Source organism: Chiloscyllium punctatum, chromosome 3, assembly GCF_047496795.1.
Source record: "Chiloscyllium punctatum isolate Juve2018m chromosome 3, sChiPun1.3, whole genome shotgun sequence".
NCBI lineage: Eukaryota > Metazoa > Chordata > Chondrichthyes > Orectolobiformes > Hemiscylliidae > Chiloscyllium > Chiloscyllium punctatum.
Genome location: NC_092741.1, coordinates 140,967,805 through 140,987,111, shown reverse-complemented (window position 1 = coordinate 140,987,111; position 19,307 = coordinate 140,967,805). Strand labels below are relative to the sequence as shown.

The 19,307-nt window shown below is 41.5% G+C and overlaps 1 protein-coding gene across 1 annotated transcript in view; it reads right to left on the bottom strand.

Moving 5' to 3' along the window:
- Nucleotides 1–19,307, bottom strand: part of asap2a (ArfGAP with SH3 domain, ankyrin repeat and PH domain 2a) — a 195,080-nt gene that overhangs the window by 78,900 nt on the left and 96,873 nt on the right. Inside the window, exons 5-8 of the mRNA XM_072561420.1 lie at nucleotides 17,706–17,755; nucleotides 13,119–13,248; nucleotides 8,499–8,584; nucleotides 8,224–8,299 (exon numbers count right to left, since the gene is read on the bottom strand). Coding sequence (XP_072417521.1) covers nucleotides 8,224–8,299; nucleotides 8,499–8,584; nucleotides 13,119–13,248; nucleotides 17,706–17,755 — 342 coding nt within the window. The remainder of the gene's footprint in view (nucleotides 1–8,223; nucleotides 8,300–8,498; nucleotides 8,585–13,118; nucleotides 13,249–17,705; nucleotides 17,756–19,307) is intronic.

The window sequence follows — 19,307 nt, the reverse complement described above, 5'->3', positions numbered from 1 at the left end:
CATTAGTTCTGAACAAGGGTCACTTGTGGTCGGCCAAAGGGTGATGGGGTTGTTTGGTGTGTCTGTACCAGAGTTGTTGTTCTCTGAAATACCCCGCGAGTTGGTGCCCTGTCTCCCTGATATAGAGGAGACCACATCAAGAGCAAAGGATACAGTAGATGGGGTGGGTGGATATGCAGAAAAATCTCTGCCGGATGTGAGAAGGTTCTTTGGGGCCTTGGATGGAGGAGAGGAGGGGGGAGGTCTGGGCACAGGTTTTACACATCTTGTGGCAGCAAGGGAAGGTGCCTGGTGTGGAGGGCGAGTTGGTTGGGTGGGGGTGGGGAGGTGTGTGAAATAGATGCCCGTATTGAGTTGGTCACCAGAGATAAAGATGGAAGTGGAGGGAGATGTTGAGATGGTCCAGGTGGAAGGTATTAGTGAAGTTGATGAATTGTTCAACCTCCTCATGCAAGCACAAGGTGGAGGAAAATGTGGGGGATGGTGCTGAGGTAACTGTGGATGATGGATTGTTCCACTTATCATTTGAAGAGGTGCCAATCATTTGACTGACGGAACTGGTCCACATCCTCAACAATGTCTCCCTGGAATCTTCCCACTTCCTTCTGACCAAAAGGGTAGCATTGGGTACCCACATGTACCTCAGGTATGCCTGGCTCTTCGTAGAGTACATGGAATAGTCCAGTTACCCTGGCACCATCTCCCACCTTTTCCTACGCTACATTGATGACTGTATTGGTGCCATCTCATGCTCCCATGAGGAAGTTGAACAGTTCATCAATTTCACTAACACCTTCCACCCTGACCTTGAGTTCACTTGGACCATCTCAGAAACCTCCCTCCCCTTCATGAACCTGTCCATCTCAATCTCTGGTGATCGACTCAACAAGGACATCTATTTCAAGCCCATCAAGTCCCACAACGACCTAGACTTCACCAACTCCCATCCCGCCTCCTGTAAAAATGTGATCCTTTACTCCCAATTCCTCTGCCTCCGTCTTATCTGCCCCCAGCAGAAGCAATTCCATTCCAGGATATCAGATGGTCTCCTACTTCAAGAACAACAATTTCCCCTCCCACATGATCAGCAGTGCTCTCCAGCACATCTCCTCCGCTTCCCACACCTCCGCCCTTGAACCCCACCCCTTCAACGGCAACAAAGATAGAACACCCCTGGTCCTCACCTTCCACCCCAGTGATCTCCGGATACAGCACGTTATCCTTCGCCATTTCCATCACCTACAATCAGACCCCACCAGCAGAGATTTATCTCCCTCCCCACCTCAATTTCAAATCTCCCCTGCCACCACCTCATCTCAGGTCCAACCCTTCTCTTGACTTGTCCTAGCTATTCATCTTCCTTCCCACCTATCTGCTCCACCCTCCCCACTGACCTTCATCACCTACCACCTTCCCAGTTACCTTTCCCCCAGCCCCACCCTTCTATTTATCTCTCAGCCCCTTTCCCCGTCACAGTCCTGATGAAGGGCTTAGGTCTCTCCTGCTCTTCCAATGCTGCCTAACCTGCTGTGCTTTTCCAGCATCACATTTCTGATCTTTTAGCCTCTCAGATTCAGTGAGCCCCTTCAAAAAATTATTAACACGCCCACAACTTTGGAAATTCCAATGGCTTCCCATGGCCTTGTACCATCCCCACATAGAGGCCAGAGTTACAGTGAACTGCTTCAATGTTCCCTTTCAGAGCTCCCAGTCCTCTTCTACTCACTATGAGGTCCTTTCTTACGAACTACAATTTCCCCTATCACTTTCACCATTCTCTCAGATATCTGAGAAAATGATGCCCATCCCCAGAACTGAGTTGCTTGCTTTCTCCAAAACTCCCTGGACTGCCCAAGTAAGCTCTAACCAGTATTGACCAAACTTCCAGAACAATCATGACCCAAACCTGGATTGGCATCTTCACAGCTCTGACAAACCAAAGTATAATCCCCACGCTACTTGGCCAGCTGGATTGACTGGAGTCCAATCTTTTTACTGCAAGGATAGAGATCTTAGACTCAGTTATGACTAAGCACCTAACTACAGGCAACTCCGACAGAATTATCAAACAAGCCCTTTGACTGACTGTGTCATTACCCCGACTGACCATAGACCCCTTCACCCTACTTAGTGCTGCTTCCCTTTGACAATGCCATTTTGTTTAAAATATATGTAGTGTGTTTACCGAGTAAAATGCTATCAAATGCACAGGTACAACATAACGTTACATGGTGCTCCTCAACAATGTGTTCACATCCCTGACAGCTCCCCACTGTCACAAACTACCTTCCTCTTCCCCATGCTAAAAACGCAAAGCAAGTCATGCAGAGGCTGGCCACTGCATCCTAGTACTCAGGTAAGTGGTTTTAGAAAGCAATGCTAAATAGAGAGAGACTGGCAACATCCAAATAAGTGCAAAGCAAATGAGCACTAAAAAAACAAGCTAAAAGCCACAAGATACATCTTGCGCAGATGTATAGAGTATGTGTCTCCTGCATGCAAATCAATCTGGCAAACACATGCAAGATATTGGTGTCCCTGAGCTCCAAACAAAATGTTAAAGGACTGAATTGGTGTGAGAGTTGGCCCAAAAGGAGGCATGCCAATGTCGTGAGGCTGACACTTTGCCAACACTGATTTGTGTGAATGGCAGCTCGAGGAGGATAATGGACCATGCAAAGGCTTGGGTGTGAAGAAGCAATTTCCTGGGATTTGTGAGCTGCAGCCACCAGGTACTCACTTTGATTTATGTATCTTTTCAGAACAATACTAAAGAAGGGTCATTGCATCTGAAATGTTAACTCTGATTTCTCTTCATGGATACTGCAAGACCTGCTGAGTTTTCCAGCAACTTTTGGTTTCAAAAATCAAAGGAGTTCGGACTTTAATGAGATGCAAATATATGGAAATGGCAAGATTATGAAGTCTCTGTTTATGACTAGCGGAGAAAAATTGGGGAAAAAATTCTCCACATTGGATTCTTCCTCTATATTTCCATCTTTGTCATGATTACTTGTATCATACTAGGGAGGGGAAAATTCTGTGCATTGATTTGAACCCTTTAACACAGAAAGGCCCCAGTTTAACTAAAAGCACATACCATTTTATAGAGGTTGCTTACTTAAGAACCACAGCAATCCCCAATACCATTATTTTTCAAAGGTGATTGAAATTCTGTCGACAAACATAGAAACAGACAAGCAAATGCAAGTTGCCTGAATAGTTTTAATAAATTTCCCCAACCTGACAGACCATATTTTTACTGATATGCTTAGGAATAATAAAAATAACGTTGAATTCAACAATGCATTTTAACTCCCAAATCAAAGGGGACAATGTATGAGTAAAAAGCATACCCAACTTATGCAAACATACATGGCAATCTGGGAATACAGCATATTTAAATAGTACCAAAGGGCTTCCTATGTATTACTATAGATTTTTAGACAGTGAATGGATTACTTGGATTCAGTAGTAGAATTAGAAAAAAATTATCTCCCAATAATTATTTCTCCATTAAACTTAGGACTTCAACTCAAAGAAGACAGCAGTAATTAAGTTGGCACAAGAAAACAACAGGCACAACCTTGCAACATTTAAAAAAAACTGATACACACTACACACAAAAAGGTCATCACCCTAAATACACCAGCAGTGGACCAATAAGGTATCAGCTAATGAATTTTCATCACATATGCATAAAGCCAGAATATTCCAACCAGACCGAACCAAGCATTTGAAACACATTAAAACAGCAAGGATAAGAAGAAAAAAGACTCCTCAGAGGTTACAAATCTAATTTTTTGAGAGCTAGTTAACACACTACTGCAAAATAGGTTAACAGAAAGACCATTGTTAATTACAACATATTGCACAATAGTGCATTAAATAAAGCAGTTAAGAATATTTTTGAAATGACAAAAGGAAATGCTCATTCACTGAGCCAACATAACATCAGCTTTAAAAAGATGCAAATTCATAAAAAATTTATCAGTCAGAAGCAGAGTAATGATGCCATCTACCCCACTTATTATCAACTCTCCTCTTCCCACACACCAGCCCCAAATTCCAACTCTTGGTATTCTTTTATGTTTAATTGCCTGACCTGAGTCTCTCTTTATTCCCCTACAGAGACACTCTGTCCGCTACGATTCCAGGGTGCAGACTTTGGTGTTGCCACTCACTTTCTGACCTCCAATCCCAGGCTGCTTCTCTCCCACGTGCAATGATTTATGAGACACAGTTGAGTCTATCGGCAAGTGCAAGAGAGAAACACCTCCTGATTGGAGAAGCAGCCCTTATATATTTTAATATTTTCATGAACAAGGGTGATTTTTCTCTTATTGTTCACCTTTCTGATTGACTTTGCCCAGTTTTATTGGTGGGTAGAGGGTGATTCCAGCCACCATCTCCACATATTTGGACCCGTCAGCTACAGCCTTTGATACAGTTGATCACATCATCCTACTCCAATATCTTCCAACTATCTAGCTGGTGCTTAGCTATTTTATTGTACCTAGAGAACCACCTACAATGACTTCCCAGCCTACACTTCCATCATCACTTCTGTTGCTCCCTACGGGCCTATCCTCAAGTTCTGTCCTCTTCCTTCTCTACAGATTTGTCCTGTGTAACATTATCCAAAATGCACAATTCCAGTTTCACGAGACACTAACAACACCAATTTCCACCTCAACACTATCTCTTGGCTTCTCCACTGTGTCTACAGACACATCCATTAGTTGACTTCAAATCAGTCTCCATTACAAACTGGTTTCCCCACCTACTGAGTCCATTCCTTTCCCTGACTGCAGTGTGATCACAATATTGGAGTTAGTTCTAACACATTTTGAACTTCAGACTACCTAACTGGACTAAGGCTGCCTATTACATGACCAGTAATATCACCTGACTCCATCTCACCTTTCTTATCCAGAGTATTGATCATTCCAATTAATCTCTAGCCAGCCTTCCATATTCTTTTTGGAAATTGAAGTTATCCAAATGTTATTGCTAAGTCCCTAATTTGAAGCAAGTCAAGTTTGCTTACCAACCCCATCTCTTCATTCACCTACATTAGCCCCTGGATAAGCAACTCTTATTTTAAAATTCTCATCCCCGATTTTTAAGTCCATATCCCTACCTTTCCCCAACTCTAAATTTCTCCAGTCGCACCACACTCCAAGATATCTCCTCTAATTCCAGTCTCTTGAATATCCTCAATCTTAGTCACAAAGCCATGGGCTGATGTGCTAAGATCTTTGCCCCAATATCTCATGTGGCTCAGTGCCTAATGTCACTTTATAACATTCTTGAAGAACATCCTAAGACATTTTAGTATGTTAAAGGAATGAAGTAGCAAAAAGTTATCAATTCAAAGCGTAGTAAACATCATGACAGGTAGCCTCAAGCTCAAACTAGCTGGCCAAAGAAAACAAAAGCAATAAGATCCAATATAGTCTGAATAGTCATTGCTACCGAAGATACCGACCACTTCAATAGTCTTAACTCATCAATCCAGCACTGGCAGGGCGTGCCTTTTCAGGGCCTGGGCAAACAGGCAGATGCAGAACCTTGTCATTTACTATGAGAACAGGAGCAACTATCATGCAGCATTGGCTGCCACATTCAATCACAGTCATTGCAAGCCACAGCTGACCTAATGAGAGACAAGCTACAATGCTATGGGAATTTCACACTGTGGAGCAGCATAATAGAGTACTGTCATTATAATCACCTATTGCAACATCATCTCTACCCAAGCAGACAATGAGTTTAGTGTCGAACTGCTCTGTAATACTAAGCTCATGGCAGCATAATATAGTTTCCTTTGCTTTTATTTCAGATGTCACTTTTCAGTCCTTTTCAACCTTGGAAAAGGCTACTGACATGTTGAGATGTTTTTTGAGGGTATCCAAAGGCTTTACATATATGCAACTTTCCACCTCTACAATTATGACGATCACTATTCCAGTACACCAAATCCATACTTAAAGATGCGCGCATGAGCTAAATTGAGAGAACTGAGTGCAATCAAGATGGCTTTATTTGAATTCTGTTAAAGCTTTAAGCAGAAACTGCAGATTTGAATGTTTAACCATGGAGCATCAGATCATCTGGTGAAATTCACTTGCATATACTTTATTATAATAGTTATTGTAAAGTATTTTCTCTACCCTCTGGTCTTGCAATAAAGTCAATTACAGGACCAAAATGTTCCCTTGCTGAGGTCACCAGACAACAGAAATGAGAAATTAAATGAGACCTACAAGCCATCATAACAACTAAGATCTTGGGTTTATACAGCACCTTTATTGTAATAAAATATCCCAGTAGCATAAACACTGAGATTAAGTTTCATCAGGAGAAAATGTTAGATGACCAAAAACTTTTTTCAAATCCCAAATGGCCTCACCCTTCAATACTTTTGTACTGTCCAGCCCCACAAACCTCAAATATCTGCACCCCTCCAATTCTAGTTTCTTATTCTTTGCCAATTTTAATCACTCCAATATTGTTGATTGTGCCTACAATTATATAGGCCCCAAGCTCTGGATTCATATCACCACCTTGCATTCCTCCCTTAAGACACTGCTGAAAAATGTGTTGCTGGAAAAGTGCAGCAGATCAGGCAGCATCCAAGGAGCAGGAGAATCGACTTTTTGGGCATAAGCCCTTCTTCAGGAATGAGGAGGGTGTGCCAAGCAGGCTAAGATAAAAGGTAGGGGGGAGGGACTTGGGGGAGGGGCGTTGGGAATGCGATAGGTGGAAGGAGGTTAAGGTGAGGGTGATAGGCCAGAGAGGGGTTGGGGGCGGAGAGGTCGGGAAGAAGATTGCAGGTCAAGAAGGTGGTGCTGAGTCTGAGGGTTGGGACTGAGATAAGGTGGGGGGGAGGGGAATGAGGAAGCTGGAGAAATCTGCATTCATCCCTTGTGGTTGGAGGGTTCCTAGGCGGAAGATGAGGTGCTCTTCCTCCAGGCGTCGTGTTGCCATGGTCTGGCGACGGAGGAGGCCAAGGACCTGCATGTCCTTGGCGGAGTGGGAGGGGGAGTTAAAGTGTGCAGCCACGGGGCGGTTGGGTTGTTTGGTGCGGGTGTCCCAGAGGTGTTCTCTGAAATGTTCCACAAGTAGGCGGCCTGTCTTCCCAATGTAGAGGAGGGGCCACATCGGGTGCAGCGGATGCAGTAAATGATGTGCGTGGAGGTGCAGGTGAATTTGTGACGGATATGGAAGGATCCCTTAGGGCCTTGGAGGGAAGTGAGGGGGGAGGTGTGGGCGCAAGTTTTGCATTTCTTGCGGTTGCAGGGGAAGGTGCCTGGAGTGGAGGTTGGGTTGATGGGGGTGTGGACCTGACGAGGGAGTCGCGGAGGGAGTGGTCTTTCCTGAACGCTGATTGTGTTTTGGGGGGGGGGGGGGGGGGGGAAGAGGAATATATCCTTGGTGATGGGGTCTGTATGGAGATGGCGGAAATGGCGAAGGATGATACGATGTATCTGGAGGTTGGTGGGGTGGTAGGTGAGGACCAGTGGAGTTCTGTCCTGGTGGCTATTGGAGGGGCAGGGTTCAAGGGCGGAGGAACGGGAAGTGGAAGAGATGCGGTGGAGAGCATTGTCAACCACGTCTGAGGGGAAATTGCAGTCTTTGAAGGAGGCGGCCATCTGGGTTGTTCGGAATTGGAATTGGTCCTCCTGGGAGCAGATGCTGCGGAGGCGAAGGAATTGGGAATATGGGATGGCGTTTTTACTGGGGGCAGGGTGGGAGGAGGTATAATCTAGGTAGCTGTGGGAGTCAGTTGGTTTATAGTAAATGTGCTGTGGGAGTCGGTCTGCAGTCCTCACTTTGTCCCTTAAGACACTACCTATAATCTACTTTTATGAGGTTAATTAACAGGTAGGTACAGAAATATTGAAGATTGAGGCTATGTTGGGATGTGAAAACAAGGATGAGAATTTTAAAAACATGGCATTGCTTGATCAGGAGCCAATGTGGTCAGTGAGCAACAGGACAGATAAAGAAATAGGACCATTGGCGAGTTAAGATACGGGCAGTAGAGGTTTGGATGATCAAGCTTACCGTGGGTAGAAATGAGAGAGAGCAGCTAGGAATGTACTGGAGCAGTTAAGTCTGGAGCCAAAAGCATGAATGAATAAGTGTAATTTGCAATCAATTTTAATACTTCCTCAATAAACAAATAAAGTTTCAGACAGTCATAATTCCACTTACAGCATGCAAATCTGTAGCCAGTTTCTCCATGGAAGGTTTTAAATTTTCTACAGCCTTCAAGCCATCCTGAAAGAAACTGTTACAAAATGGTTAAACTGAAATGCATCTTACATATTAACAATAAACTGTCAGCATAATAACCAAATAACTGAGTAAACAATGAGGCAAATATTAGAAGTAAATACTGCATAAATTCTTTTTAACAGAATTCAACATATAATCAAAACAGTTATGATTTTTTGATAACATGAAATAAAGCACAAAACAAAACTTACTTGCATTGTGCATGGAAATATTTAATCAGATTCTGGAGTAAGTCAACACCTTTCTTAATCTTGATCTCATTGACTTTAAGCAAATACTGTAGAAAAAAATATTTTTAAACTGAACATACTGAAGAATTCAACATTAAATGAAAGAAAACTAGTATAACAAAAAAAAAGTTCTCAAGGAAGATGTACAACTGCTAGTTCCAGTGGAACTTGTTAATTAACTACACAATTAAATTGTCATTAACATTTGTGAATTAAGTATCACAGATAAGTGTATGTTGGTTAATAAATTTGCTAAGAAAGTTGCATACAACATGCTGCACACAACATTAATAGTGTGGCTTTACTGACATACGTAAAAATGAGTTGTGATAACAATGTGGCTGAAAATTCTTAGCCCTGTTCCCACCAGAAATGTAAAAGTGTACGTGCCCGTAACTTTCACTTCTGATCCTTATGGGTCAAATTCCTGGGACTTCCTTGTCAACAACGCTGTGGAGTACCTGATGGACTGCAGAAGTACAAGATAATGGCTCAACACCAACCTCTCAAGGCAATTAAGGAAATGAGTAAATGCTGGCTATGCAGCAACACACTGATCCCATGAAAGGAGTGTCTGGGACATGGGCAAGATTTCAATTTAACAGCCATTTTAATCAACCTTTTTAGACATGTTGTATCGCACATCTCTGAGCAAGTGGGATGTAAAGCCAGACATTCAAGCTACCACGGCAATTCTATATAGTTTCAATTTACACTATCATGATGTATCTCCAGCAACCAATACGAATGGAGGCATGCGTGTCCAGTCACGAGTACTTCCAGGAAAATTATTATTTTTCCAGTAAGGTTGTCAATTGTAAGTGAACCGAGTTACTAGAATTTACATTGGATCCACATCAGCAGCCATCGGTGGATTCCACTGTGTAGTTGCATCAACTTGTATATCTGCGATAATAGGGTAAGAGTTCAAGAAAATCACAGAAATCCCAAAATCCCAAGCTGAGCTTCCTGTGGGAATCAGCAACTGACAGGAATCTCAATGAAGATTTATATTCCAAAGTCCCAAGAGAATAGAGCAAACAGAAATGAATGAAAACAAGGAAATAAAAACTTGTAAGAGCCTCTTCTTGCCACCACTGTGATTGCGTGTGTTTCCAGCAGATGGAAGTACTGGCAGCTTTTCCTAACTGGTACAATGGAACAGTCTGCTTTTTGAGAATGAGCAACAGTATAGACGGCAAGAAAAAGTAGGTGGTTGCTGAAAGTTATTCCTCTGTGCTTGCCTCTGACCCCAGCAACCCTTTCCCTGCTATCCACACCCTAAGACTCTCACCAATGCCCACACAGACACATAGAGATACATGTCTGAGAATGCACCTCCTGTGGCCACTGCTCCTAGACTTCCAAGTTGTGCTATGCGAATCCACAACCTCTAATGAAGTGCTGCAGTTTACACAAGCTGCCAGGCTGATGGTTAGCAGCTTCAGGCAGACGGGACTTTCTTTTCCTTGGAGGTGATCCCAGTGATCACTTAAGTGTCAGACAGGCAGAATATCTGGTGGGCATTTCCATTCATAGTGAAGCCATGTCCCAGCTGTCACCATTCTTGGATCAAGAAGTGGAAGCTTTGACCTAAAGCCACTGTTGCAATTTAGATTAGATTAGATTAGATTCCCTGCAGTATGGAAACAGGCCCTTTGGCCCAACAAGTCCACACAGACCCATTCCCCTACCCTTTATTTACTCCTGACAAATGCACCTAACACTACGGCCATTTAGCATGGTAAATTCACCTGGCCTGGACATCTTTGGACTGTGGGAGGAAACCCACGCAGACACAGGGAGAATGTGCACACTCCACACAGACAGTCGCCCGAGGCAGGAATTGAACCTAGGTCCCTGGTGCTGTGAGACAGCATTGAGCCACTGTGCCGCCCCATAATTAGATTAGATTCCCTACAGTATGGAAACAGGCCCTTCTGCCCAGCAAGTCCACACCGACCCTCTGAAGCGTAACCCAACCAGACCCATTCCCCCACCCTATATTCACCCCTGACTAACACACCTAACACCATGGGAAATTTAACATGGCCAATTCACCTGAGCTGCACATCTTTGGATGGTGGGAGGAAACCGGAGCACCCGGAGGAAACCCACGCAGACACAGGGAGAACATGCAAACTCCGCACAGATAGTTGCCCCAGGCTGGAATTGAACCTGGGTCCCTGGTGCTGTGAGGCAGCAGTCGTAAGGACTGAGCCACCGTGCTGCCCGTAAAGGAAAAGTGGCAGTTAATTTCTACAAAACATTCCTCAATGCAACCATAAAATCTGACTTATAACATAGAACAATACAGTGCAGAACAGGCCCTTCGGCCCTCAATGTTGCGGCAACCTGTGAACTAATCCAAGCCCACTCCCCCTACACAATCCCATCATTATTCATATGCTTATCCAATGATTGTTTAAACGTCCCTAATGTGGTTGAGTTATCTACATTGGCAGGCAGGGCATTCCAGGCTCTTAACATTCTGAGTAAATAATTTGCCTCTGACATCTGTCTTAAGTCTATCACCCCTCAATTTGTGGTCATGCCCCCTCGGACAAGCTGATGTCATCATCCTATGAGAAAAGGTAGACAATGAAAGTCTTTCTAATCCTCTGATTTTTTTGTATGTCTCTATCAAATCCCCTCTTAGCCTTCTTCTGTCCAATGAGAACAGACCCAAGTCTCTCAACCTTTCCTCATAAGACCTTCCCTCCAGACCAGGCAACATCCTGGTAAATCTCCTCTGCACCTTTTCCAATGCTTCCACATGCTTCCTGTAATAGGGGTGACCAGAACTGTACACAATATTACAAGTGTGGCCGCACTAACTGCAGCATGACATTACGGCTCCAGAATTCAATCGCTCTATCAATAAAACCTAACATACCATATGCCTTCTTAACAGCACTATCAACCTGGGTGGCAACTTTCAGGGATCTATGTACATGGACTCCAAGATCCCTTTGCACAATCACACTACCAAGAGTTTTTCCATCGACCCAGTATTCTGCCTTCCTGTTATTCTTCCCAAAGTGAATCATCTCACATTTATCTGCATTGAACTCCACTTGCCACCTCTCAGCCCAATTCTCCAGTTTATCCAAATCCCTCTACAACCTGCAACATTCTTCCATACTGTTCACTACTCCACAGAGTTTAGTGTCATCTGCAAACTTACTAACCCATCCACCTGTGCCTGCTTCCAAATCATTTATAAAAACGACAAACAGCAGTGGTCCCAAAACAGATCAGTTTACACTAGTCTGGACTCTAGGCTGAATATTTTCCATCAATCATCACTTGCTGCTTTCTTACAGAAAGCCAGTTTTTAATCCAAACGGCAAAATTACCCTCAACCTCATGCCCCTGCATTTTCTCCAACAGCCTATCATGTGGAACCTTATCAAAGGCTTTACTGAAGTCCACGTACACCACGTCAACTGCCCTACCCTCATCCACATGCTTGATCACTTTCTCAAAAAACTCAATGAGGTTTGTGAAACGTGACCTGCTCTTGGCGAAACCATGTTGACTATCTGCAATCAAATTGTTGCTTGCTAGATGATTATAAATGCTATCTCTTCAATGATGTTAATGCAGGATAGATATTGGTCAGAACACCAGCTCTTCTGCAAAATAGGGATCTTCTAAGTTCACTTAACAGGGCTGAGGAGGCTGTGATTTAATGTCTCATCGAAACAATGGCACCTCCAACTGTGTAGTACTCCCCAGATTTGTCTCCAGAGTGGTTCCAGAACCCACAGCTTTCTAAGAGGCAAGAGTTTAATCACTGAATCATAGCTGACAGCTCATTTAACCCAAATTGCTATAATCCTACATATAAATGACACTGCAGACATTCATCTAATCTGCCCAAGAAAGAAAGCAATGGAATTGTGATGTATACATTTCTAATTGAGGTGGAGTTTTTATAGATTATTGTGGACAAATTGTAAATGACTGCAACTTATGTTTAGGCAGCATAAAATCAATTTAAAAATCAACTGACGCATGCAAATAGGTGTTACATACAAATAAGTGTAAATTAATCTACAAGACTATAGTAATAGTTTTTAAAATTAGCAGCTAACCATCCCAAATAAAATCTGACAGGTAATGACCGAAAACAACACAAATAGCCCCACACGGTACAGCAATAGTTGACCAAATACAGGTACACAATCGTTTATCCGAAAATCCAAAATCCGAAAAGCTTCAAAATCCAAAGTCTTTTTCGTGAATTCTTTTTGTATCACAAGGTTGCTTGGAGTGCAAACAGGTGACCCAACTCCACACTCACTTGACCCACGTCACTCAGATGTGACGTGGTGGCATGGCCCAGCACTGGCAGGCGTCAATTGTGTCTCAGCGCTAATATTTGTCACACGTGGGTCAGCTGTTGGTAAGTTTTTTTTAAGTTCACAGTGAAAATGTCATGTATTCTGAAATCCAAAAATTTCAGAAATCCAAAAAAAATGGCCCCAAGGATTTCAGATAAAGGACTGCACACCTGTAATATCCTAATTACAATAGCCTGCACTAAAAAGCCACAATTTGCCAAAATTAATTTACCTCACACATTTGCAATTGAAAGAATCGCCGCTCTTTCTCCATTTCTTCAGCAATTTCTGCTCCACTTATTTCTGTGCGGATCATACCGTGTTGCTTGGCATGTTCTTTTTTCTCCTTTTCAATTTTTGTACTGCAAACAAAATTATAGTATTGCAGTCATGTTAAAATTACATTATTTTTTTCCAATTTAACATTCAAACCTCACAAAGATCACATATTGTTTTATGTAATAAATCTTGAGACGGGTTCAAAGGCAGATGTATCAAATGATCTTTTCTGGAGATTCTGCTTCAAATATCTTTCAATCGTCAACCTCCAAATCCTTATGCTTTTCCATAGTTTTCACACAGATGAACACATACACTTCAATTCTTTCAACCTTTACTTTCTCAAAGAAATCTATGATGGCAGATTTGTCAGGAACATCTTCCTTTATGAAGTGCTGGCTACTGCTAATGATTTTCTGTGGAACTGTGTCAGACATACATCAAACTGGAACAGACCTCTAACTTATTTTTTCTAGAAACTAAGCTATTATTTCTTAATTTTTTTCAGGATGGTCAGTTATATCCATTGAGATCACAACACTTTGATGTCCTCCAATTTGCTTTTTTAAATATTTCCCTTTTAGTCCGCATCTCAAAATTAACAAATTAAAAAATTCAGTTCCTGCTCAGTACCTTCCCTTTTCCTTAAATATGTTGAATCAAAAAAAAAATTTGAAGTGGGATCAAAGAGTTGAATTTGTGCTAGGGTGGGGTTCTCTCTCCCCTCAGTGGTAGCTTTCCCTGCAGCCATATCATGGCTGCCAGCCATTACTTGGCTTAAGGCAAGCCTTGGGCCGTTATCGGAGAGGAAGTCCTACCTCCAGTCAAATGGCTGGCAGTTCTCACCCCAGCAGAGCCACTAGAAGCAATGGCACTAACATCAACTACAGGCACTCCACTGAACAAGAGGAACCATGGAGGTCAGGGGAAAGTAAGTCTGGTTTTTTGCGGATGGAAGCCTGGATCGACAAGGAAGGATGGGAAGAATGGGGTGGGATGGGGTGGGATGGGGTGGGCGGGAGTCTGACTTCCAACAGGCAAAGGCAGCCTGGAAACAAGCCACACCCTGCCCCACCACCTTGTTGCCTGCTCTCCAGGTTATAACATTAGTTCCAAGGACACCTAGGACTGCCTAATTCTAACAGCCACTGAAAGAACGATTGAAGTAACTTAATTGTCCCTTCAATCAGTCCCCAACTGATCCAGCAGCAACAATATAGGAAACTAATCTCAGGTCAATTTAAAGCCTCCCGCTAATGAAAAATGCAATTTTGGTGACGACCAGGATTATTTTACCTAATAACCTGTCCAACATTTATCTCTCAACTAAAACCATGAGAACACGTTATGTGGTGAGTTATTTACATCATCAAGATTATTATCCAAGGGCATTTTGAGGTTATGAAAGATGCATACAAATGTAAGTTCTTCTTGCTCAAAGACTACCTAATAAAATGACTGGAATACAAAAAAATTGAAAGTTACAATCATCCGAGGTTTTCCTAGTTATTGAAAAGAAATTAGATCTATCAACTGTTTTGGAGAGTAAATAAGTAAAAAGTATTAATTCTAAACTATATATATTAATTAATGTTATGTAAACTGTTTAATGCTGCATATTAACAAAAAACTTCAATTTTGTCTTTAAACATCAAGTAAATAAACTGCATTATAGCTTCAGTTACAAAGCCACAAAAGCAAACTTCGATGAATGTATTAAAAACAAAAAAGAAATCACCTTTTTTTTCCTGTGATAGTAATTTTTCAAATAATCTCCTTGCAAAGTGAGTCTAGTAACTACAAAACTCATGTAAATTCTTAAGATAAAGCACATTAAACTAGATGTACAAATGCTCATGCATTGGAACAAAGTGCATCACTGGCCTCTTAGTTTGTTTTTTCAGTGCTCAGTGCTCAATCACGTCGTGTAAACTTGGATGCTCATAGTATTTGTGTGTTGCCTGTTAGCAGAGAGAAAGCTGGGAAAACTGTCTTTTTTTTTGCAATGAACAGTCAAGGAGCTGTATGGCATCATGTTACCATCACTGCCAAACCAACAACCGTATGTGAGCAGCTTATGCTTCAAACAAATAGTCATGGTCTCAAAATCTACGGGGAGCATTCATTAATCGAGTCAATGGGTCTATAGACAGTCAAGGGTGCCTACACAATCAAGAATACAGTCACATCTTATTCTAAGAGCTTAGGCAAAGTCATTTGGCCACTTAGGGCAATCAGGGTGTGTGGATCCATCCATTATAGTACAGAGAGTGGACCACGGCCAGTGTGGTGGTCCACGGCAAGTCCAACCAGTCCAGAGATTAGGTCAGAAGTCACATGGCACCAGGTTTAAGTGAAGTCACAAGCTTTCGAAGTTCTGTTCCTTCGTCAGGTGAAGTATAACTAAGGTTCAGGGAGTGGCAATAAGTCCATTGAAAAGTTTCACAGAGATCAGACAGGGGTCTAGTTGGGCTGTTGTTCGGGGTGAATTGTGATCAGTCCTGAGGTCAGTATATTTAAAGTCAAGGGAAGTTATCAGGGACTACTGCTGTGGTGGGAAAGTTGAAGTAGTCAATTGCGGGGACTGAAAGCAGCAAGCTGGGACTCAGATAGAGTCATAGAGATGTACAGCACAGAAACAGACCCTTTGGTCCAACTCGTCCATGCTGACCAGATATCTTAAGTTAATCCTTTCCCATTTGCCAGCACTTGGCCCATATCTCTCCAAATCCTTCTTATTCATATAAGCATCCAGATGCCTTTTAAATGTTGTAATTGTACTAGCCTCCACCACTTCCTCTGGTAGCTCATTCCATACACACACCACCCTCTGCATGAAAATATTGCCCCTTATGTCCCTTTTATAGTTTTCCCCTCTCGCCTTAAACTTATGCCCCCTAGTTTTGGACTTCCTTACCCTAGGGAAAAGACCTTGGTTACTTAACCTAGCAACACCCCTCATGACTTTATAAACCTCTATAAAGGTCACACTGTACTCCAAAAGTGGCCTAACTAATGTCCTGTACAGCTTCAATATGATGTCCCAACTCTGACACCCCATGCGCTGACCAATAAAGGCAAGCATACTAATTGCCGCCTTCACTATCCTGTCTACCTGGGATTCCACATTCAAGGAACTATGAACCTGCACTCCAAGGTCTCTTTGTTCAACAACATTCCCTAGAACCATTAAGTGTATAAGCCCTATCTTGTTTTGCCTTTCCAAAATGCAGCACCTCACATTTTGGAACAATAAGTGCTGTTGTGACCATTGCTTTGCTTTTTTTCTCATTTTTGGTTTGGAATTATGAGTCGCAGTTGAGAATTGAACCTTGAACTTTAAACAGCAGCTTGTTTGTAAAAGAAAAGGAGAGAACAAAAGATTGATGTTTGCTGTTGGGAACTGGCTTGAAAGATACTGCAATTTAATTATTACTCTAAGAACTCTACAGATGAACCAGCATTGAGTTGGCATTATCCTAAGGGACTGGCAGCTGGTTGGATGTTGAATCGATCAGTCAAGGGAGAACTGGTGCTGGCCAAACAACCAGAGAAGGTTGAAAATGAGAAATTGAAACATGAACTGGTTTTGACTGGGTTTTTGAGCTGGAGGCAGGTGTTGCTTTGGAAGCTGCACTACTGTTCTTTTGGCTTTGCTCTCTCTAGTCTCCAATTATCAATTGTCAAAAGTCCTGAGACAGAATCCCAGTCTAAGAAATAAGACAAAGGCTCTGGAAGTCAACAGAAGGTGTTTACATTGACTGATGACTTTGGAATTCAAGCAAGGTGCAATCCCTCAACCCTGTAATATAACCCATCAGATTTCCGAAATACTTGGTATTCATTGAAATGGTTATCAGACTGGCAAGTTACAAATTTTAAAAAGTTCTCTCTCAATTTTGTCTGTTGGTGTGAATGTGAAAATGGGGGATCAAATAAGTTTGAGCTTAAACCATAGATACTAATGAGATTGCTTTGTAGTTCATCTGTGTTTTGCCGAAGTTACATTATTAATAATAATGTGATAAACTTGATGTCCAAAATGAATAATTGTTGAAGTCTGTAGAGGAACAATTTCACAGTTTTGAGAGTCAAACATTTTAATTTCTGGGGTTGACTTTTAGTTTTTCTCTTACATGATAGAATTGATGGACAATTAAGTTACAAAATTCTGTTTGTGAATATATATTTCACTACATCAGCACTAAAAATAAATGCTTAATTATTTATTTATTAGTTCCCTTCTTCTCTGTATCTGAGCAACTGCTTTTCACTCTTTGAAGTGCCAAGGATTATCACCCAATCTGGACAGGCCATTCCACTCTCAAGTCTTAGAAATATCATTCTGAATATACTATTAATCATAATTCATACAAAAAATGTACTATATGACTGCTATACACAGATTATAACCTCAATTACAAAAATTCAAATTTTCAAAAAAGCAATACATTGAATACTGAAGGCCATATGGAGTGTTTATTACAAAAAGCCATGCAAATATACAACTTACTACTCCAAAAGAAATTACAAAACTTACACTTTTGTTTCATAATCTTTCCAGGCTTTATCAAAAGGCTTCTTAAGATCCTACAGATGAATGCAAGTACAAAGGTTAGCAACCAGAACTCCATGAAAAAGCAGAGAACTGTCCTACATCAGTAACAGGAAAATGCTGAATATATTATTAAGCAAGTCTTATCAATACACGTAGAAAATCATAACATAATCACTAAATCAACTTGATTTCACAAAAGGGAGATGGCATTTGACAAATATACTAGTGTTTTTAAGATTAAGCTAGCAGGTTAGATAAAGACAAAGAAATAGGTGTACTGTATGTGAATTTCCAAAAGGCATAAGGTGTCACACAAAGGGTTAATACTCAAAATAGGTGTGCTTGGAATTGAAAAATATGGTGTGTTGGCTAACGGATGGAAAGCAGGGAGTAAAAATAAATGGGGCACTTTCAAGTTGACATGCTCTGACTAATAAAGTGCAGAAGGATCAGGGTTTAGCAATTTATAATTTATACTGATGACTTTGGACAAAGAAATGGAAAGTAATTTATTGAAGTTTGCTGTTGTTATAAAGATAGCTTGGAATGTAAGTTGTGAGGATAATACAAAGAGACTGCAAAGAGATTATAGACAAATTAAGAGAGGACAACAAAATGGTAGATGCAGTATGTGTGAAGCAAGAGTAGTAAGAAGAGAAAAGCAGAATATTTTTACAAGGCGTGTAACTTGCCAATCTTCATGTTCAGATGGATGTGGCAAATTTATACAAGGATCACAAAGTTTATTTGCAGATAATGGAAGGCATTTTGAAGGTAAATAGCACATTTGCCTTTAATGCAACTGGGCCACAGTACATGAATAATGGACAACAAAGCCAGCGATGCCCACACCCCACAAATGAATAAATTTTTAAAATCTAGCAATAATTGTAAACGGCTTGGATAAAACCACACTTGGATTACTCTATTCAGTTATGGTCTCCATATTTAAAGAAGGTCATACTTGCATTACAGGTGGTGCAAATGACATTCGCTTTATCGGCTGCTGCTTTCCACAATCAGAAACTGAGTAAATTGGACCTATCTTCTCTGGAGTTCAGAAGAACGAGAGGCTCTCTCATTGAACCATACAACATTCTGAAGAGGCTGATAGTGCTCTGGATGGGGAAACTGTGTTCACCCTATCTCAGAACAATGCCCAAACATTTTAGACAGAGAAGAAGAATTATTTCTTTACTCAGAGGGTTGTGTTACTTTGGAATTTTCTACACCACAGGATTGCAGATGGTCCAATATTGAAAAACTTTCAACCAAAATAGGTTTTTGGTCTTGCAAGAATTCAAGGAAAAAAAGGTGCCAACTTGGAACTATATTTCTGTTCCTTTATTATCGCTGGGTCAAAATGTTGAAACACCATTCCTAATAGCATTGTGGGTGTACGTATACCATATGGACTATTGTGGTTCAAATACATAACTCACCACTACATTGTGAGGATGGGCTACAAATTCTGATCCTGTCAATGATGCAGAACGCCCAGTCAACAATAAATTTTCCAAAAAAAATTAATGCTGCTCAATTTCAAATAGAATTGGTAAGGAAACTTAGGGCTAAGCACTTTGG